The sequence below is a fragment of the Quercus robur genome, chromosome 10 (genome assembly GCF_932294415.1).
Source record: "Quercus robur chromosome 10, dhQueRobu3.1, whole genome shotgun sequence".
Taxonomy (NCBI): Eukaryota; Viridiplantae; Streptophyta; class Magnoliopsida; order Fagales; family Fagaceae; genus Quercus; species Quercus robur.
Window position 1 is genome coordinate 19091847 of NC_065543.1, and position 23252 is coordinate 19115098.

The following is a 23252-nucleotide window of genomic DNA, read 5'->3' on the forward strand; positions in this document are numbered from 1 at the left end:
GAATAGTTACTTTTACTTTTTAACTACTCACTTTTTTAAATACACTTTCCAATAGACTCTCTATCATTTCTTTATTCATTTAAATATTACTATTATTTTAATCTCCCTCTATCCCATTTAAATATTATCTTTCTATACCTTTTTTTAGGTAATTTATTCATTAATTTATCAACAAAAATTATCATTACACGTAATTTAAAAAAAAAATCAAATTAAAAGGGTAATTTCAATTAATTGAGTTTCGAGTATACTAGCCTTAGAGCACGTGCTCACGTGTGTACTCAGAGGTTCTTTTTTTTTTTGGGTAAAGGTTAATAATTTGCATCAATTATAATTTGAGATTACTATATTTTCCAATTACAAAAAAAAAAAAAAAAAAACTAGGAGTGTGATGAACAAATTATTTCACCAACAAACGCATAATACTTTCATCACACTCCTAGATTTTTCCTTTTTTGTGATTGGAAATTATAGTAATCACAAATTATAATTGATGCAAATTATTAACTTTTACAAAAAAAATAGAAGAGCATTTGAGCACGCGCGATTGCGTGCACTAATGCTAATTTTTCTATCTTATTTAAATATTCTTTCTTTATTATTATTTTAATTACCATCTATCCTATTTAAATATTATCTCTCTATACCTTTCTTTAGGTAATTTATTCATTAGTTTATCAGCAAAAATTATCATTACAAGTTGGTTTTGTTTCCATCACTCAATTCTCTGATTTTTAAGTTATGAGTTATGGAAACTGAAAACACAGTTTCCATAACTCTGTTTTCAATAACATTTTTGTAATTAAAATTACATATGGATCTCACAGTCGGACTTTTTACTCTCTCCAATAGACTTTATCTTCCTTTTTTTTTTTTTTTTTTTTTTTTTTTTTTTGGGGTCTTTCACGGGTATGGGACACACCTCTCTCTATTCTCCTCCTCCACCTCTTCTTCTTCTTCTTCTTCTTCTTTTCTTTTCTTTTTTACCTTTTGGGTTTGGTTTTTTTTTTTTTTTTTCTCCTTTTCTTTTTTTATTCTTTTCTTTTCACGGTGGGTTTTTTTTTTTTTCACTGGGTTTCCATTCTTTTCTTCTTTTCTTTCCTTTTAGAGACTCTGTCGGAGAAAAAACACTCTCCAAAGTAAAGATGATTTTGGATTGCGATGACGGTGCAGTGCTCGATAAATGTATTGAATTACTATTCATATGTTATTTGTTGAATGCACGTATTGAGCATAATGAATGGGGTATGATGGGTAATTAGTTATATTTTTACCAAAATAAGAAAGATACTTAGTTTGACTAGCTTAAAATTAATGCTCAACGACATCACGATTAAGTTAGTGGCTTTGTTCACAAAAAGAATACGAAAAGTTGTTGTGCCACGTAAAGTGATAAAATAATGGTTCCAACTCGTCCATGTAACAAATAATAGTTAATAAAGAAGTGACAGTGACTCCATATAAAAACACCCTTTCACGTGGCCAATGTCGTGCCACTTGAATGCGGCACCAAAATTACTCACTCAAAGAATAATTATTAGATATCACATGTGAACAGTGGTGGACCCCACAGGCAACATAAGGTATCATCTCCTCCCTGCAAAGTCAATCACGGTTTTCCATAAAGTTTTTTTTTTTTTTTGCTGTTTGCTTGATTGACGGGTGTTAGTCTTATCTTAAAAACAAAAAATTGATTAATATCTTAATATAGTGGTAAATAACTATTATAAAAAATAAACACTTAATTAATTATTACAAATTAATTGATATCTTAATATAATAATAAAAAATTATTATCGAGCGGTGAATGAGTGAGTGATTAACGCATTTGGAATCCAACTCAACTTTTATATTTTTTTTATTATTATTTTATTATTCTTTCTGCTAGTGCTGCGCAAAGAACAATCCAGCCTCTTCGAGTTATATTACATTACTACTCAATTCTGTGATATCTGTAGACAGTATTCACAAGCACATCTGTAATCTGTTGAGGAGTAATCTCCAGAGAAAGAGAAATGGCCGAGGCAGTTGTCTCCAGCGTTGTAGAAGCACTCATTTCAAACTTGACTTCCGGTCCTATCCAGCAGTTTAGAGGGTATATGAATGTGGAAGAGGAACTTGGGAGGCTCCAGCAGGCTGTTTCCAGAATCCAACCTGTTCTTTTGGATGCAGAGGAGAGGTACACTCAGAGCTATGAGGTCAAAATTTGGCTTGGAAAGCTTAAAGATGCATTTGATGATGCTGATGACTTAGTGGATGATTTCTCCACTGAGGCTCTGCGGCGAGAACTGATGCACCGGGGTAGAAGCTTAAAACTGGTACGTATCTTCTTATCCAAGCTTGCATATGGTTCAAAAAGGCTGCCTAAGTTTAAAGCAGTTAATAAGAGAATAGAGAAAATTGCGTCCGAAGGTGATAGATTCCAGTTTAATAACCGGCGTCCTGAGATGAAGGAGAGAAGAGTGACTCTATCTTCTCCTTCGTCACGCGAGGTAGAGATTATTGGGAGAGAGAAGGAAAAGAGTGCAATTGTAGATGATCTAGTGAAAGTGGATAATATCCGTGACAAAGCAAATGTCTCAGTGATTTCAATAGTTGGGAGTGCAGGTGTGGGAAAGACTGCACTAGCTCAATTTGCATACCATCATGAGACTGTGAGAAAACATTTCGAGCTACGATTATGGGTGTGTGTCACTGACTCCTTTGATTTGAAAACTATTGTTGAAGAGATTGTGGAATCAGCAGCCGCAGCCGGGGACGGGGAGAGACTGGAAAATCTCGGGTTGAGTTCGTTGTTGGTGCGCGTTCGAATAATGATTGATGGGAAGCGGTTTTTACTTGTACTGGATGATGTATGGAATGAAGATGATGAAAAATGGTCCAGCTTGAAAAAACTGTTAATGTGTGGCGCGAGGGGAAGTAAGATTGTGACTACTACACGTAGTAATGTGGTTGCAGACATTATGCGCACGGTTCCAATGTTTGTTTTGGAACCTCTGTCGTTCAATGATTCACTGGCTTTATTTAAGAAGATGGCATTTGGAGACGGAGAGGAGCGAACGAGTGAAGCTCTTGAATCCATTGGGCAGGAGATTGTACAGAAATATGCTGGTGTTCCTCTTGCCATAAGGACTATAGGGAGTCTGTTATACTTCAAAAATTTAGAAGGGGATTGGTTGAAATTCCAGCAGGATGAACTTCCAAAAATTTTACAACAAGAAAATGATATTTCTGCAATACTTAAGTTGAGTTACGATCATCTCCCGTCGCATTTGAAACAATGTTTTGCTTACTGTAGATTGTTTCCTAAAGATTATGAAATTGATGTACAAAAACTGATTAAACTTTGGATGGGGCAAGGGTTTCTCATTTCATCAAACAAAGATCAATCTCTAGAAGATGTTGGTTATATGTATTTTATGGATCTATTCCAGAGGTCCTTTTTCCAAGAGGTAGAAAAAGATGAATGGGGCATTGTAAGAAGTTGCAAAATGCCAAAAATCTTGCATGATCATGCAATTTTAGTGGCAGGGGTTGTGAGCTGTGCGTCAAATCCAAATGGGGACAATTTAAATGATAGAGTCCGTCATGTGTCATTCGATTTTAATTTGGATTCATCACAGCAATTTGTGAGACGCTTGCTTAAAGCCAAGAGAATACAGACATTTCTATTGCCTAGTCAATCATGGCTTCGAAACGAAGAAAAGTTCAGCAAGTTCACTTGTAGAGCAATTTTTTCAGGATGCAAGTGTTTACGTGTGTTGGATTTACATGATTCAGGGATCAAGGAGGTTCCAAGTAGCCTCTGTAAGTTGAAGCATTTAAGATATCTCGATCTCTCTAATAATGGAATCAAAAAGCTTCCAAGTTCCATAACCAGCCTGCTGAATTTGCAAACATTGAAACTTTCGAATTGTGATGTGCTTAAAGAATTGCCAATGGACATTAAAAATTTAGTCAGGCTTCGGCATCTTGAGATTGATGGCTGTGATAAATTGGCTCAAATGCCATGTGGACTGGGACAATTGACTTCTCTTCAGACATTATCTTTATTTGTATTAAGGAGTCAGTCTGTCTACAGACAGAGTGGCAAGCTAAGTGAACTGAAGAGGCTAAACAACTTGAGCAGAGGGCTTGAGATTTTACATCTAGAACAGTTGTCAGATGCTTCAACAGAAACTAAGAATGCAAATTTGAAGGAGAAACAAAGTCTTCGAGCCTTGACTCTAAGATGGTATCGACAAGATGATGCTGATGTTGATGTGGAGAGTGACGAGAAGTCATTGGAAGGCCTCCAGCCACATCGAAATCTGAAAACGTTGTGGGTGATAGGGTATGGGGGTATGAAGTTTCCAAGTTGGCTATCTTCTCTCGTATATCTTGTTAAATTTACTCTCTGCAATTGTCTCAAGTTCCAGCATCTACCGCCATTAGATCAACTCTCTTTTCTCAAGAGTCTTAAACTTCAAAGGTTGCATGCCCTGGAGTACATAACAGGCAGTGGTGGAAAAGACAAGTTCTCTTCTTCAGCAGTATCAATAACATTCTTCCCATCCTTAAAGGAACTTGTACTTTGGGATTGTCCCAATCTGAAGGGATGGTGGAGGGATGTTCCAGTTGGTGATGATAAGAGTGCTGTTAGAACAACACAATCATCAATGACAGATCATCAACAACAGTATCTATTGCTGCCTTCATTTCCCTGTCTTTCAAAATTAGAAATCCAGTTTTGTCCAATGCTGAATTCCATTCCCTTCTATCCACATCTTGATGAACAGCTGGTCCTGAGTAATGCCAAGCTGACACTTTTGCAACAGACAATGTGGTATATGGCAGCATCACAAGGCCCAACAACTGTAGATATGTCAGTTCATTCTTCTACTCTGCCCTCTTCCTCCTTGGGCCCTCTTTCCAAATTAAATTCTTTGACTTTAACTGGCATTAAGGAGCTAGAGTGTTTGCAAGATGAATGGCTGCAAAACCTCACTTCTCTTGAGCGTCTCAGCATTTCAGGGTGCCCAAGACTAATGTTCTTATCACAAGGTATTCAGTATCTCACCTCCCTTAAGTTTATGGACATTAGGGACTGCGAGGAGCTTGATCTTTCCAGCGATGAAGGTGATGGCCAGCGATGGAAAGGACTGAGGAACCTCTGTTCCCTCACTATTTGGGGAATCCCAAAGTTGAAGACTCTCCCGAATGGGCTGCAATATGTTATGCCTCTTGAAAAGCTCCGGATCCTAAATTGTCCAAATTTAATAGCTCTAGAAGACTGGATCAGCAGTTTCACATCTCTTAATAGGCTTGTTATTTCTAAATGCCGCAAATTGGCTTTGCTGCCTCATGGAATGAGTAGCCTTAAGTCTTTACGTAGACTGGTGATTGATGATTGTCCCATGTTATTGCGAAGATGCCAGGGGGAAACTGGTGAGGATTTGCACAAGATTAAACACATCCCAGAAATTTCTGAAAGGCTGACTTCTCGGGACTTTGATTAATCTCTTGTTTCATGCTTCATTCAGCTTGTTTAGGTATGTAAAATTCCTTCCTAATCTCATAGGCATTCAACAATTGAAAATGTTGTTTTTATGTTAACACCCTGCTCCCTGTTTCATTTTTTTTTTCTTTCCTTGGAGGCTTTTGATATTTAAGCAAATTTCTCAGTTATTTTTAGCTCATATGCAGAACCAAATACTGCTGATAGAGAGTTGGGGTTCATTAGACATCTTTGGCAGATGAAATAAGAACAGCTGTAAGGATCATTTGTTTCTTTATTTTAAAAAATCTTGTAGTACCCAAACTGAAATGACCAGATGATGTATTTGCTTGCTTTTTTTTATTTTTTATTTTTTATTTTAATTAATTTTTTTTTAAAAAAATCCTTAAAACAGTGTACAAAATGGAACATGGTGGAGGATGCGGATCAAGATAGATTGAAGGTACAAGCCCCTTTATTTGTATTGGGTACCCATTTTTTAGTCCTTTTTTTTTTGATACAAAGCTGTGAAATACAACCAACCAGACAAAACAAATTTGAAATACAACAGAGATGACAGAACGAAACTAGCACAAACAATCAGATACATGCCAACGGGGGCTTGGCTGAGTGGGTAAGGCTCGAGCGCTTCGTGCATCACACCTAGGTTCGAGTCCCGCTGCCCACAGGAGTCTGTTGGTGGGCATCCTTAGTGGGGTTAAAATCCCGCACAAGCTGTAATTCCGTTGGTTTGCCTGGCGCTCTGCCCGGGGTGTAATATAACCATAAATCCCCTCATTTTTTTCTTTTTTTTACCAAAAAAAAAAAAAAAAAATCAGATACACCCTGCCCGAGTCAACTTAATTGTATATAAGCTTCAACATGCCATTACGTCTACGGGAACATATAAATTCACAATAAGGTTTTCAGTATTGTCAGAATTAATTATCAAAGCCTTTTTTTAATAGCATTTTAGTCGCTAATCCATGTAATGCACGGAAAACCTTATTTCTACTTTGAATTTATTAAATTTTATTAGAAAGAAAAATATATTTACTAAACTATGTACTTGATATTTGGTCCATCGTTCCTCATTGCTTAATGTGGTGTTTTTGGAGGTAGAGAAATAGTATGTTTTGAAGATATTGAGAGATCTATTCCGGACCTCAAGCTATTCTTTTTTAGAACTTTAGTGGATTGGTTGTTTGCTTTGCAAAAACAATCATTCCATTCTTTTATTGATTTCCTAGATTCTTGCAATTTCTGTATTTGATTTCTTGACTCCTTATAGACTCCTTATGTATTAGGGTGTTCCTTTTTGATATCAATAAAACTTATTACTTATATAAAAAAAAAACTATGCACTTGATATCATATCATTCTGATTATAAATTTATGTAGAGGATCAACATCAATGATTAGGAATTCACTTTATTTTTTTAATAGGTTTATATCTAGGAATTCACAGCTTTCATCAATCTCAAGATCCAATAACAACATGAAACATAAAAAAAAAATTATAGAAATTCATAAATATGTTCACCAAATGTACAGATTGCTTTTAAAATAGGGGGAAAAACCCATACTCATTACATGCATAGATTAGAACATATATAAAAAATAACTGAAGAAAATTCAAATTTCTTTCTGGAATTTTATCAAACACTTTTAATGGTGATGAGGTTGGACTCTCTTCACGTGTGTGGGGCCCTAAAAGTGCCAGTTATTATAGCAGAGTCTGGGATGATTTTAAACGTCCCTCCTTGGATCATGGTAACATAAACCACCTACATTATCTAAAGTCAAATATGAAATTCAACTCCAAATTGTAGACTTAACTTGTAAACTAAACGACTGAATTCATTTAATAGGAGTACTTAGACTTTGAAATTATTATTAATTAATACTCAAGAATGTAAAAAGGGTCTATCTCCCTTGACACAATATTTTGCAAGCTAACTACTTGAACTTTGAAAATCATGGTTCTCCCACTCTCCTTCATCTCTAGATCAAATTTGATGTAAAATTCCACCTCCTTTATGGTGCCTTGGAACCAAAACAACACAATTGCTGAATGTATATTTGAAGGCACACTACAGACTACAGTATATAAAAGCCACTCTCTCTTTTTTTCTCTTTTTGCAGCAATTAGTATGTAAAAAGCTACTCAAACAGTCAAACATATCATTACCAGGGAATAGACTTTTTTTTTGATAAGCATTACCAGGGAATAGACATAGCATAAAATTGGGTGAGGAAGATGAAATCAACCAAGCTTTCACTGTTATTGGCAATATCATGGATTACTTACCTTCACACTCACTCTGGGTGATCAGTGTTGTTCAGCTAATGCTTATATAGTTGTGTCAGCGACTCAGCACCAGATAGTAGAGTGGTCTTTTATTGGGAGCAACATTATGGGCAGGAAACATACAAAAGCTATGGTCGTTACTTGGGTAGTTCAGATGAGGGATAGCCTATTAACAAAATCGTATGGTAAGGGCTGTGAGCTGTGGCTTCACTGGCTTGTGAGTAAGGTTCAATTTGCAAGGGCGGCCAAGTATTCAGGTTTTATGCTTGTGACCGTGTGGGTCTCAGGTTTTTCAGAAACAAAGCCATGAAATCATGTAGTCGGGTTTTCAAAGGTGAATCGTGTGGTTTTTACTCAGCAAATTAAATAGTTTTAAAAATTAATATGAGGTGTAAAATTATGGAGCTCCAAAGCTAAGGTGGCACTCTCTCAAGAGGTTAACAAATAGTCAAAAACTTCGGTTATATAGTATTTATTATTATAGATAAACTAGTTATTATTTTTTTGTCTTGCATTATACAAATAAGCTACTAAAGATAAGCAATTCACAAACAGCAGAATTCCTGTATTAACGGCATTAAAGGGCTACCAAACCCAATCGACCAATAAAAAGACTACCCCACAAACTCCGGACCAACTGAGAGTCAATACTGTCTACCTCAGTTTCCTGTAAGCAGATGGCAGACCACATCGCAATTCCGGACCCACAACAAAATTCTTCACCAATCTTTTCTGTGGGTTATTTAAACACCTCTTTATAGTTCACAGTTTAAACTAAATTTGTTACTTCTCTAACACTCTTCATATGCTTGTGTTTCCTCTTTTATACTCACAGATTTCCACAAAACTTCCTTCTCCATAAGAGCTTAAAGAATGGTGGTTTCGAGTTACTCCTCCAAAGAGTCAACATTCCACTTCAAACCTTTCTGGCCCATATATTATGTAAGTGAAACAGATGAATTTGATTAAGAATTTGAATAGGAAAGTGATTATGCTTATTAAATTCCATTTTTTATATAGAAATGTCACACTTGTTTGATACATACATGGCTTTAACTTAAACAAATAGCATTAAAGCGATAGCATAACTGTGTTAGCCAAGAAGTTCAATGGCGTGAATTATTATCAAGTTAAGATCATTTGTAATGATGTGGAGGTTCTTGGTTCATCTAATCCTTTTTCAGCAGATTATAGAAAACCTCTGGCTTTCTGTAGTCTGGCTTGCAGATGGCCTGCATTGAAATTAGCCCTTACATGTTAGTCATCAAATGACAAATACATTGTAGATAATGCCACATACTCAACAATTTAGTTTGACAAGTTTTTATTGATACCCATTTAGGACTATTACTGATATCATTTTTTTACCTACCGATAATAACTTGCCACCTTAGCAATTGTTAATTTTTTTGTGCCTCTAGATTTATTGTTAGTTATTAGGGTAGTGTTTGTTACACATACCCTATTTCAAACAAATTGAAATTGTGACTTGAAGTCACAATATTAGTTTAAAATGTTTTAAACTGAAATCTTCATTTAATTTTTTTTAAAATTTATTTATCCTTATTTGTTAGGAGACTGGTGCAGCAAAGTTATGATAGTGTTTCACTTTATCATGTTTTTCCTTCACAAAGAAAATCATTATCACGTATGCTATTATGGAAGTATGTCAAGGAAAATATTGAGAAAAACACATCACAGAACGTTATCCGATTACTAAGAAGGTTTAGTAAAATACTAAGATATGAATATTTTCAGCAATTGAGTGATTCAGTACTTCAAAAACAAATCAAGAGTTTCACAATCTACCTGCATTGCAGATGCTATGTGAATTAATGTTGGTTCGGACCATGGCTGCCCAATAAACTGAAGGCCAATTGGCAAACCCAATTTGTCATATCCAACCTATCAAGTGCAGTTTAGGTTAACAAAGAAGTATTAGCATTCCATAAAAAAAAAGAGTAAAAGACAGGAAAGGATGATAAGATCATACTGGAACAGTCACTGCAGGCAATCCTAGAAAATTTCCTGCTATTGAATACCGAACTAGGGCAGCTGAAATAGCAGCAAACTTGTCAAGTTTCATTTCACTATTTTGTCCTTGCTGAAACAGAAATTTTAGAAACTAATTTATTAGGCGTTTCAAACCTCCATTTATGTAGTCCAGTTCACCAGTTTCTGAGGCATCATCCTGTATTGGGTATGCGGTTACACTGTCGCATAGATCACGGAGAGAAATCATTAGATATTAGTATTACTGAAGGAACAGTGAGGATAAGTAAGCTACAAAGTGGCTTTTTTTTTTTCTTTGAAATATCATTTCAGTCATGTTTCCTAAAATGGAAAAATTTTAGCTCAAAATGAATTAAGTTGTTGCTTAAAATTTATTAGAGCAGCAAAAGATACCCTGTTGTTGGTGAAACAATGACATCTGCCTCAGCAAATATTTTCATATGAAACTGCATCTGGCGGTTCCTGTGGATATTTAAACAAGAAAGTGTCATAATGGGAATATAGTAGAACCAACCATCCAAATGCTTAGTTGTAATCATTTGTATGCATGCCCACAAAGTGCAAATAATGCACTAAAATATTTTAAAGCACTCTTGGTTAGGTACATTTCTAATCCATTCTTTTGCTTTCTAGAAATTTTATTTTATTTTTTTTGACAAACTTCTGCTTTCTAGAATGGTGGACAACAATGCTGATAAAATGTGTATAGTGAAGAAGTTTTTTGAAAACTATAATGGAAAAGGGGCAATTGAAATATATTGGAAACATGATCTAATTTAAAGAGGAAGAAAAATAAAAACAGCACTACCTAGCAAGCTGGGATACTAAAAGATGTTAATCTACCCTCAAATTACATGGCAGATATATACAACATCATTTGAATGTGTAAAATTTGTCTTAAAAAAAAAAGGAGTCAGAACCACAATCTAAAAACTTTCATAGCAAACATCAACTGCCAATTAAAACAGCTGATAAATATTCAACACGATCTGAAACATATAGGCATTTTTCTAAACTATGTGTCAGACTTACAATCTGCAATTCTCTTAACCACTTTTTAAACTTGAGTTACCTCTGAAACTTTGATATTTTTTTTTTTACTTAAGTTTTCAAAACTTCCAACGTTTTTATTAAGGCGAAACTATGGAAACTTCAAAGTTGAACCATCCAGCCTGTAGAGCTGTCTGATTGTAAATATGCTTCTTTTGGGGTTTAATAAAAGAGCTTTCCTGTTAGCTGCATTGCTTAGACAAGAAACTAATAGGCCCAGGCAAGCCTGATAAGAACTGGGAAATTAATTCTTTACTATCAGTTATGAGGGTTGTGTGTTTGATCCTAGTTTTTCATTTATTTCCCATATCATAAAGCTTCTTAATTAGAAATGAGTCAATCAGAGCAGCCAAAGTCCAGTTATAACATAGAAGCCTGAAGATCATGCCAATCTGGGTTCAGGATCTTGGCAAATAGTAAAAATTGGAACCCTGATCCACTCATGCCTAATGTACATAGTATGCCTTTTACTGTGCACTAGGAAAGCTTTGGCAATTGCTTTCCTGCCAAAGCTTTCCAGACCTCATATAATTTCTACAAAAAAAATGAAAAATCTTGGCAATATTTTCTTTTTGATAGGTAATAGATATTTTCATTGAAAAAAGTACAACATGTTCACAATGATGAACAGAGTACTAGGAACAAATACAAACAAATCAAATAGCAACAAAAACAAATTGCATGAAATCAAAAACGGAAATACATTGTGTAAAACCCCAAATACGAGACCACCCAAACTAAGTCCCAACTAGCAAAGACTTCAAAAAATCAGCAGAGTTCTCAACATCCTCAAAAATGCGGGTATTATGTTCCTTCCAAATCAACCACATCAAAGCAGACACAAGACAGAAGATGTTGCTGATGTATTTAACCAGATAGCTTCATTATTAGAAAAATGTTGAATGCAGAGATAATGATTTGTGATTAAGAAAAGTTTAGCAGTCCAGAAAAAAGCAGTAATTAATGATCAGGAAGGCTCAGTTGAGTATATCATGAATTCTTCACCTGAATTCTGTGTTTGGCTTTGGGCTTCTAAGTTTTAGGATATCGAAATATTGCAGCATTAAGTATTTTATAGCTGATCAAGTCTTTATGATTACTATTGTTTCCAACTTTTGGTACCTTTTCCTATCACTTTAAATTAATAAAGATAGGTCAAAAACATCACCTAATTTTCTGCGCCTTTATGTACTCCTTGCTACTGAAAGAACCATACACGCTAAGTGCTACCCTTGCATCCCATCCTATTTCTTCAGGCTTCCTGTAATGCATTCTTAATGTCAGCATTTTGATTTCTTACTCTTTAGTCTTTAAAAGATAACAGTGAAGAAAATGCAGTGCTGGAAGTCAATGTACAGCTTTTCCAGATGAGAACTAAGTGAAGCGGTACACTCAGATCCAATTGTTGAATAATGTGCCAGACGCATCACTTCTATCTCCGGTATAGTCACCTCTACAATCTTACAGACAAGAAGAACTTCGCAGGTTAGCAAGGAATGGCTATTGTATTTATCAACTATTTTTTATTTACTATAGTCTTCATGATATGGACAGAATTTTAATTATCTTGCACTACTATCAACAACTCTTTCTGAGAAAGTAGGTTATGCTATTTCTTTGTATTCAGAGGGAATTATTTCAGTACCAAGATATAAGTAGTTTTGATATAAGAAAGGGAGCATTTAATTGCAAATACCTTCCAACTGTAGTGCTCCTGAAGCTTGTCTAAAGCTTGAGAACAGCATGTTCTTATATCATCACTACAATCATTAAACCACTAATTGACCCAAATAGTGGTTTAATGTAAGATGAAGGATATCAGAAGATAACTTGATGAATAAAGTTTTTTTTATTGAAATAAAATATTGTTGATCTAAGTATTATCAAGTTGAGAAAGAGGTTACTAACCTCTGCATACTTTGCCATTTTGACATCAGAGATAGATTTAGTTGGGTTGAGCAATGGAAAGTACAATTTGGGCTGGAAGATTATCCAAAAAGAAGGTGGTCTGAAATTAGAATAGTTTATTGAACTATTCATAATTTAACAATTTGAAAATGACATTGAAAGAACATTATAAATAAAACCTATGCAAAGCTTATATTGTAAACATGGCAAACAAAGAATAATGCTGGTCCATCAGTTTGGCCAACTATACCAAACTGTACTGCACTTGTTCCTATGCTCCTCCATCTTTAGTACTAACAAATTTAAGAAAGAAAAAAAGCCGTAGCGTTTTCCCAAATATCTGGAAAAATGTAATCTCAAACAAAAATCTTCAAGTTTAAAAGTCCTGATTTTCATCTCTTCCTAATTAAAGGAGAAAGAATTTGAAGAAAGTTTCTACTTTTATAGAAAGAAAGCATGATTAGGTAGAACAATAATTATATTTCAAAAACCATGGTAGATACTTTTTCAAACAATTGCAAAAAGTTCTTACTCTGGTGGGTTGATCTGGTGGAAGTTGTCCATTCATAGCTGCATAACTGTATATTAAATTGGTAGAAGCTATATTATCAAACTCATAAAAGGAATCAACAGAAAAAATGAAAAGCCACAGTAAAAAAAGAACAAATAGGAAAGATCACTGACACAATAAATGCATCCTCAATGGTGCCTGCTAAGATTCCAACCATCCCCACCGTCCAGTTAAAAGGAAGAACACTAAAAAACACGGAGTTATTTTTAAAATGGTCATATACCTTCCAACTTATATAGATCACTAGTAAAAAAAATCATTATTTACCCATTATGAGGTATGCGCCCAAAGGTTGGTTTCAAACCAATGACACCACAAAGAGCTGCAGGCATCCGCACAGATCCTATACATAGATATAGATAAAACATTCAGTTTGTAATACATACATGATGTATAGCGCACATCTGCATGATGCAGATTTCGTCGGCATGAACCTTAATCTATCTTGGAAACATCTCATTCCCCTTGTAAGAATAGGATGGATGGTGAGGTCATGGGTTCAGGGTTCATTGGTGTATGTGTAATTTATCAATTTGAAAAAGGAAAAAGAACCTTAATCAAATGTTAAGGAATATAAACTGTTATAAGGTGAAGTAAATTTGGTATATTATGTTAGTGGTTGAGTTGACCATGTTGAGTTTTCACAGTAAGCTAGAATTTTTGCCTATGCTTGATGGCTTCAAGAGATCATACTTCAGTTTTTAGTGCTGGAAACATCTACCTTAGACAATTCTCAAGCATGAAATTATTTCCGTTTTAATTAGAAACTATGCTTTATGGTGGACTCTAAAAAAAATTAATGTCATGTACATTTATGTTGGAAGAGTCAGAATATACCCCTACTGGAAAATAGGTGGTGTTGAGTCTGTTGACTAAAGATTTGAACTTTCCCATGGACAAAAGGGCCAGAAAATCCTCATTGCCAAAGGACAGAAGCATCTTTCCTCATATCCTTTATGTTTCTTGGTTTTTGACCACAAAAGTTTAAAGAAAGAAAAGAAAACTAACCAGATATGCTTCATTTAAAAGAAAGTTTAAAGAGGCAACTTTTCTTAGTTCTTTACTGACTCTTGGTGTAATTCATAGCAGCCTAATTAAAAATTTTCCAATATTAATGGTTGCTAATATTGTAATTTGTTGGATTTTGTAGATCTGGAAGGATAATTTGTTTTTGTCACTATGAGGTTTAAAATCCCCTCATAATTTTTTGGAAAATTCTTTCTAGCTGGCCCAAAGTGGGTAATACTAAAATCTTTTTGGCTTTCTCTAAGCAAAATAATTGGATATCTTAGCACTACTTGATTGGAGATATTTGGTAGGATTTGGTCTTTGGGGACCAGACTTAAGGAATCGAGACTTTCCTTATTCTTCTGTGTTTTCTATATTTGTTTTCCTTAGTATGGTATTTTAGTGATTGATGATTACTTAATGGGTCCAACCAGTGTGAAATTTACTGCTTCATTTAGCACAATTCTTTCTCTAAGCAGAAAAGACACCTCAGTAGTAAAAGATCCTCATTAACCGGGATCTTGCTGCTTAGTTTGAGTTACCATAGAACATCTCATCCTTGTAGCAAACAAGATATTTAGAAATTATGTGTGTAGATCTAGGTTCTGCTATATTAATTCCTTAAAAATAAACATGATATGGATCCCACACAGATGAGAACAGCAAATGCAGATCTAGTAAATAAATCATCAGTACCACAGTACCACTACAATGTTGATCTCAAGTATAATTCTACAAGAAAAAATAGAGCACAATAAAGCAAATATGATAAAAATAAGTTTTTCTGCATAGAGTAATTTGGTGTTTTCTTATTATATTATTATTTTTAAATAAGTTACCTCCCCCATCAACACCAAGGGCAACAGGGCACAATCCTGCAGCCACCACTGCAGCAGATCCACTAGAAGAACCTCCAGCAATCTTGCTAATGTCATATGGATTTCTAGTAGCCCTACACAAATCATTAATAGACAAAGGAATATCATCAAGGGATATAAATGAAAAAAATGTTAAATCATGATATGAAAAAGGCACAGAGAATATGATTGGCTTGGCTCCATATATACTGAATAAACAAGGAATTATGGAGATCTTGGGAAAATAAAGCACTAGAACAGGGTGTTCTTACCCATAGTGAGGATTTATCCCACTTGTTCCGGCCCCAATTTCATGCATGTTGGTCTTCCCAACAAGTATGGCACCACATAATCTGAGGCACTTAACACAGCTTGCATCACCTGTACAAGGTCTTACTTTGTGCAGCCACTTTGTTCCTCCTAGAAGAACCAACTTTTGGTTTAGGCAAATATTCTATGAGAATAAATAAATTTTCTGTTTAAGAAAATTTGGATTAGTTTGACAAACATATCTAGTCTCTCATATCCAGAAAACATATACATAGTGAATGGAATACCAAAGCATGTTGAATTACCTGTAGTAGGATATGGAGAACAATCTATTTCATCCTTGATAGCAATTGGGATTCCATCTAGAATGGATATTGGGTTTCCTGGAGGGGATCATATAGAGAATGAGATGGATGAGTGTTGCTTTTTTTTTTCTTCAATTCATTGAATTAGGGAGCTATATTAGAACTACATCTAAATGCTGAAGCATAATAACTGAATTGACAGCAGCATTACCACTGTTTGAATACTGTCTCAGTAATGGGTGCTATGCATAGCTAATGTTGGTGTAATGTCTCAGCAATAAGTGTTAAGCATATCAAATAATGGTATATTCATTAGAAAGACTCATGGTTTGTTGCTTATGTTACAGACAGGTACCTTGTTCATACCGAAGAGTTGATTTATCCGCTTGCCTTAAAATATCTTCAGCATTATAGTCTATAAAAAACGACATCCGTGATGGAGGATTAGAAGATTCATGCACAGCAGCTATAAATCGCTCCGCAACCTGTTCCAAGGGGAAAGTCAAGGCCTGTGAGTATGGTACAACATGTCATCATTTCCCTAATATTTCTCTTTCAAAATCTTTGGGTGAGTGCCAAATATTTGCTTGTAGGAAACTCACAATAGCTACAACAAGCACACAAACATAAGGCATAAGAAATTCATAAAAGCATTTCAAAATATTTTTCAAGATTTCAATTAAGTTTGAAAGGCAATTGTGTAAATTACAATTTAATGAGTTCATATGTAAATAGGAAAACAACAATATACCATAAACAAAGTAGCTAAAGTTGGCATACCATCCGAGGAGTTATTTCTTTCAAATTATAGGCTCTTGAATAGTCCAGTATTGTCCAATGTTGAAAAGAAGATTGTAAACCATGTAAACTCTTTTCTGAAGAATCAGGCAAACAATCCATTGCCTGTTGAACTTGTTCAGGTGGAGATAATTTAGAATCTATGCATTTGACTTCTTGTTCTTTAAGATCTGCAATCATAAATTGATATTAGCAGCATGATCCTACTCTCTAGAGAAAATTCATTTTCAGCCATTGACATACATAGAAATCTTCAGATATTAGAACATTTGCATAGAGTAGTGTTTAACACCATTTAACCCCTGCAAATTCCTATTAGTCCTTTGATTTAATAAACTATTTTATTCACTAAAAAAAATTGTTGGTTAGTTTCAGTCACGATTTGTGGAACATTGCTTTTTATTTGAAAACCTGTCCTTGTCTGTAAAAGAGCTGAAATGCAATGAAAGTTAAGGATAAAAACATGACCTTTGAACGGATGTAAGGGAACATAGAGAGGTGACTCCTCTAGCTGCGCATTTGTTACGAGCTGCACAAGTTCGAAAACACTTTTTAAGAATTTCATAACAAATTTTTTGCATGCAACAATTGGTTCAATGTAGACGGTAGCATTTGCAGAGAGACGAAAATTGATGCGTACTACCAATCTTATTTTAAATTCTATGGCATTGGTGTACAATGTGCATGGTATTCAATTTTTTTATGGCAATTACTATGTTACTGTGACAAATTACTACTTGTTATGAAGGGAAAAAAGAATAGGTTCCTTAGACATGAAATAGTCGTGAACTTATTTTTTTTGGATATCTCAAATTTACTGATGGTATGTTCAATAATACAGGAACTACACAAGTAAATTAGTAATTAGTTATTTTAATTTCTAAGAGGTATCTAGAAAGAAATTACATGTTTGGAACTATAGAGATATAAAGGAAAAATAATTTAGAATATGTTGTCTGATATTCTCATGAATAAACGTATGGCTCTATATAAGACATTTAGAGTGCGTTTGGATATGATGATTGATGATGAAAAATGGAGTTAAAGTTATCCATTTCCTTAATCCTAAAACACAATAACTAATAAATTCTTAACGGAAAGTCTCCAAAATTTAGTTTTACTCCTGTATTGTGTTCCCAGGGTCATGATAAAATTTAATTTTACTCCTGTTTTGTGTTCTGAGGGTCATGATAAACATGTAACATGTAAAGTTCCCTTAATGCTAATATGTAGCTTTGCCAAGCTCAACCAATTCTAGGTGTTTTTAATGGTAACGTTTATTAATGTCCTAATCTCCTCTTTCCCATCTATCAATTTTTTAATTTTTATTTATTTGAAAAAAAAAATTTCAGCTTTTGATATCGACATGGATCAAGGATACAGTTTGAAATAAGGTCTAGAAAATTATCATTATATATATATAAATAAAAAAAAAAGTCTAGAAAATCATCATTCCTAAAGAAAGTATTGAAAAAGAAATGGCCCCGTTGCTAAGGGCAGCCAGCCGCTAGGTTAGTCACGAATCTTAATTATGGGATGTTGTATCGATGGCAAAGTTAAGTAGCAACCCACGTGGTATTTAAAGCTCATTTAGGCTTTGTTTTTTTTTGGGTATAAATTTGAGAAAGATATCATGTTGGAGAGGGCGAGTGTTACCATGTTGTAAATCCGTATGTTAAGTGTATGATTGACTTAGTTGCTTCCCACCATATTATTCTTGTTAAGGATTTGTATTTGGAGACCATGATACTTTTTTTTTTGGTGACTGCAGAAGCTCTAATACGAATATGTTATCACGAAAGTACCTTTGGAAGCACTATCATACAAGATTGATTGTAAAACTGTTATGGGCTTGAGAAAGATATTATAAACTAATAATAGGAAAAGAGAAAAATAGACATAACCACACACAAGAGAAGAACACCAATAATTTACGTGGTTCAATTTTAGACTTTCATCCATGGGTGGCATAAGATGAATTCACTCCATCAAAGAGAGACTAGAAATATTTACACACTAAGTGTTAGGAATTTAAACTATTTTATAGAATCTAAAAATAGAGAAAAATTGTGCAAAGAAACAATCATATTACATAAAGATTTATGTGGTTCGGCAATGCGCTTATGACTATGAAGTTGCAGTGATTTCATTATATTAGGAAAAATACAAAGGTGGCTACAGTATAGTTTTTCAATAAATCAAACCCTAATTTTGAATCAACAAATATATATTCCAAAAACAAGCCGAAAATGGGCCAACAAATTTTCTTGGGGGTACTACCTAGAACTTGGCCCAAGCCTCCACTCCATGGACTCTACCTTAGAAAATCCCCTATTTAAAATTATAATACTTCCAAGTCGGGTTAGGTCACGAATTGAATTGAACACAAAACTAGACTCCACATAGTCCAAGATAAATAATTTTCATAAATAATAAAATCTCTCTAAGCCCTTGTTTGGGAAGAGAGAATGAAAAGGAAATCCCCTATTTAAAATTATAATGCTTCCAAGTTGGGTTATATCATGAATTGGATCAAACACAAAACCAGACTCCACATAATCCAACATAAAGAATTTTCATAAATAACAAAATCTCTCTAAGCCCTCGTTTGGAAAGAGGGAATGAAATGGAAATGAAATCCCCTATTTAAAATTATAATGCTCGGAACTTGGCCTAAACCTCCACTCCATGGACTCTACCTTAGAAAATCCCCTATTTTAAATTATAATGCTTCAAAGTTGCGTTAGGTCATGAATTGGATCGAACACAAAACCAAACTCCACATAGTCCAACATAAAGAATTTTCATAAATAACAAAATCTCTCTAAGCCCTCATTTGGGAAAAGGGAATGGAATGGAATGGAAAGAAATAAAAAGAATAATTTTAGAATATTTTTCCCTTCCTTTGTTTGGGAGTTTTAATGGAGAGAGTGGAAAGTGAGAGGGAATTGAATGGATAGGAGGGAACACTTATTTCTTTCTATTCCCTTAAAAACTCAAATTTTCATTCTCTCCGAAATTGGAAGGAATGGGAGAGAATGAAATTAGATTTAATGAATTTTTTTACTAAAACTCCAAAAATACCCCTACATATTCAACCTTTTTATTTTAAAATAGGGGTCTAATAGTAATATTGTCATAAAATGATTTCATTCCATTCCCTCTATGTTACTCCCAAACAAGATTACTTACATTCCATTCCTTTATTTTAAAACATCTAACCAAGGTTACTTAATTCCATTCCTTTTCCTTGCTTAAATACATTCTATTCCATTTTATTCCTTTATGATTATTCAATTCCATTCTTTTATGATAATTCAAAATCTCTCTTCATGTCATGTGGAAATACCCTTATACACCAAATCCTTAATAATATTGTCTAGTAATAAGATTTCAATACATATTCCTTGGTTGAAAAGGAATACCAATTTACTTTTATAGCAAGTAATATAATTTTCTTCCACTTTTATTTTTTATTTTTGGAGGGACAATTTTCTTCCACTTCAAGTGAAAAAAAAAACACTAAACCAAGTCAAATTAGAAATATCAGAAATTTTTTAACAAATATCTACTTTTACTCAAATTGCACCAAATAATCTTCCTTCTTTTGTTAAGTGTACATTTGGATAGAGTTGAAACTGAATTTTCAGCTGCATTTTGCATTTCCAGTGGGTCTCGTTCACTGTTCATGGACTCGCAAGTACTTTATTCAGCAAAAAAAACTTTAAAATTGGGTCTCACGGTACTATTCACACATTTAAAAATTATTTTGATACAGTGTTTTTAGTTTTCAGTTTTCAGCAATAAGTAGTATCTAAACAGACCCTAAGAGTTCCGCCTGCTTTTTAACTTTGTATAAAGCAAAAGATTTTAGCAGAGTAAAATGGACAATGATAATTATGCTGGCATTCTAAAACTGATATCATAACTTGAATTCATTAGTTTAAAACGTTTTAACTTTTAAGTTGATTTTTTTTAAGAAGTTTGTGCGTAACTGCTTTCAATGTAAATGAATGGAAGCAGTGGGTTATTTATGTAAACTCGAATGGTGTGCTTAAAGACCCTACCATGACCATGACAAAGTAGTTCTGGGGATAACAAAATAGTCTCCATATACTGAGTTCAGTGGATGTGGAACAATTTTTAATTTAATTTGACCGCTGTTGTATTTGAGAAATTAAGATAAGCATCTTCTTTAAAAGAAAAGACCCTACCATCCAATGCCATGACAAGCATTGTCGATTAATTGTGAGCTGTGAAAATGATATATGTTCTAATTCTAGTGGTTCGTTTTCTTATAGGTAAAGCCACCCGAACTCTCAAATTAATGAGTTAGTGGACCACTTCATCTGTTCATTATGTACTTCACCTTGGGGAGAGAAAGTATTGATTTCTTTTAAGGGAAACTCCATTCTCATATAGATGTTTGTTAAAGAACAACCTTGCTAGCTTAAAGTGAATTCCTCAACTAGAGCCTAAATACCATTATATTAGCATGTGGTTAATCATAAAAATTAATTATTACATGAGAGTATGAGACAACATGGTCAACAGTGACATACAGAGGAAATTTATGTGATAATTTAATCAATTGTTAAAGATGCAGCAAAGTATATGTTTGGGAGAAAATTCATATGTTGGTTTCACATACATAGGAAGATAGAAGGGTCTCCCTTGAAACTAAAAAGGAAGAAACCTCAAGTGTGAGAAACCAGTCAGGCCAATGGTTGACAAAAACTAAGAGCTTTTAGATAAACATATAGAAAAGTTAAGACAATACCTCAAAAATGAAACTCGAGACCAAGAGTGTGTACCTTGTGAATTAGATTGTTTTTCTTCAACATGTAAACCAATATTGTCCCAAAGATTCGTGATTCCAGAAACCAGGTGAAAATTTTGACCAGAAGTCCAGCCATTCTAGGAGCTATGCAGCAAATGAAAGTTCACTAGTTATGTATGTTCACCAAGTATTCAACAATAAATTTGAAAGAAAACATCTTTTTTTTTTTTTTTTTTTTTCAATCCATCATCCTATTATTCTTTCAGTTACAAAATTACAATACAAACGCAATTTTTTATGCCTTCACTTACATTTATTTAACAGACCACCTGCTACCTATATATTTAATACCAATCAATCATGTGAATTAGTTTAAAAGTTAAAATATGTTTGGTGCAACCGGTGCCAAATTTCAATTTCAAAGTACCATGAAATTCAGGACCAAAAGTTCTATCACAAATAAATAAATAAATAAAAAAACTGAAATTTAATTCAGATATGCAGGCCCAAAAAAAAGTTCTATTTTTCAAGATGCATCAACATGATGTATAATTCTAATTCACAAAATGGATTTTTGGTGAATTAGAATAGAAAACCAAATGAAACTCAAAACTAATCCTATGACACCAAATTATATAAAGAATCCCAACTAATGGTAACAATTCTTTGACAGAAGAAGAAACATGCATGGAGAATATAAAAAAGATGGTGAAGCAAGAGTTAGGACCCAAGATTGAACCTTTAACATTGGCACGGAGATAGACATGATCACTCTTAGGACCAAGATCAACCTCCTCCACTGGCTTGTAAACCACCCCTTGATCCTTGAACAACCCCATGAAGGCAAAAATAATATGATCTTTCAAGCTTACTTGAACACAAAATAAAACAAATGAAGTGAAAAAGAAGACGATGACACAATCTATAGATTCCTGTATATAGATTAAGATTTTAGGAAGAATGACTCGGCGGTGGATGCAATGCAAATTAATGAAAGTCTTTTTAACTTATCCAACAAAAAAAAGACAAAAACTTGAAAGCTTGTTGTTATAGACAAAGTGTGTGGTATGACAATATGAGCAATTGAAAGTGAAAGATAAGAGCTAGCATGTGAGTGAGAGAGAAAGTGAGCCTTTGAAGTAGTTGGGGAAAATCTAAGACACCTCCTACGTCATATTTCCCGGTCTTCTTTCACTAAAAACTTTCAAGTCTAACGGCCTTTTTAGTTTTATTTTATTTATTTATTGATAAAACAGAGGATTTATTTTATTTATTTATTATTATTATTATTATTATTATACAATGAGAAAATAGGAGATTCGAACCCTGAGCGTTTCGGTTTGAAACATCAAGAGGTGCTTGTTGAGTTACAAAGTTTTTGTATTAGAAGTTTTAACTTTCAACTTTAAAAAACAATTAAGTTAAGTCATCAATAACAATCAAAATAATTCAAATTTACATTAAGGGTAAAACTTACAACAATTATTTAGATATTATATTAGGTTTTCGAACTAAATTCCATCATGTAGTTGCATTGGCTGACACAACCCAAATATAGAATGAGTTCAATTAACAGGTACCCTTAGGGTATTTGTTAATTGACAATTTTAGAAAAGTTTTGATACTCACTTTCATGGAATATATAAAAAGTTAATAAAAAAGTTTTTTTTTTCTTAGAAAATTTTAAAAAATATTTCTTAAATCAATACTTTTAAGATATTCATTAAGTTTTTCAATATAATATTATCAATTATAAAGAAAATAATATTCAACTATATGATTTCTTGGACCATGCAAAAACATTAGTTCTTAAATTGAATCTAAGCAACTGTACTTAATTCTCTCTTTCCACTAAGGACCTTTGGAGTAAGGGTAAGGCAACTCTTCCCCTGTAGAAAGGTCTGG

The 23252-nt window shown here is 33.8% G+C and overlaps 2 protein-coding genes across 8 annotated transcripts; one reads left to right on the forward strand and one right to left on the reverse strand.

Moving 5' to 3' along the window:
• Positions 1–1848: 1848 nt before the first annotated feature.
• Positions 1849–16734, forward strand: LOC126703272 (disease resistance protein RGA2-like). Of its 7 annotated transcripts, none has more exons than XR_007647989.1 (7): positions 1849–5531; positions 5675–5752; positions 5892–5939; positions 8346–8521; positions 8623–8729; positions 12189–12335; positions 16117–16734. XR_007647989.1 is itself a non-coding variant. In XM_050402238.1 (2 exons), exon 1 carries the CDS (start codon positions 2016–2018, stop codon positions 5496–5498), a length of 3483 nt encoding a protein of 1160 aa, XP_050258195.1. In that variant the 5' UTR covers positions 1849–2015; the 3' UTR covers positions 5499–5531; positions 5675–5846. The 7 variants fall into 7 exon arrangements, 2 of the variants coding, with proteins under 2 accessions (XP_050258195.1, XP_050258194.1); XR_007647988.1 differs by having other exon boundaries at positions 5686–5752; positions 12168–12335; XR_007647985.1 differs by having other exon boundaries at positions 5686–5752.
• Positions 8766–22420, reverse strand: LOC126703273 (fatty acid amide hydrolase-like). Its single transcript, XM_050402239.1, has 20 exons — positions 22087–22420; positions 21382–21491; positions 17036–17096; positions 16550–16737; positions 16125–16254; positions 15770–15847; positions 15467–15614; positions 15177–15289; positions 13597–13672; positions 13443–13514; positions 13291–13336; positions 12759–12830; positions 12547–12627; positions 12207–12310; positions 12019–12111; positions 10194–10262; positions 9936–10000; positions 9781–9842; positions 9597–9692; positions 8766–9019 (listed from the first exon to the last, which is right to left on the reverse strand). The coding sequence occupies exons 1-20, from the start codon at positions 22184–22186 to the stop codon at positions 8957–8959; spliced, it is 1827 nt and encodes a 608-aa protein (XP_050258196.1). The 5' UTR covers positions 22187–22420; the 3' UTR covers positions 8766–8956.
• Positions 22421–23252: the final 832 nt, after the last annotated feature.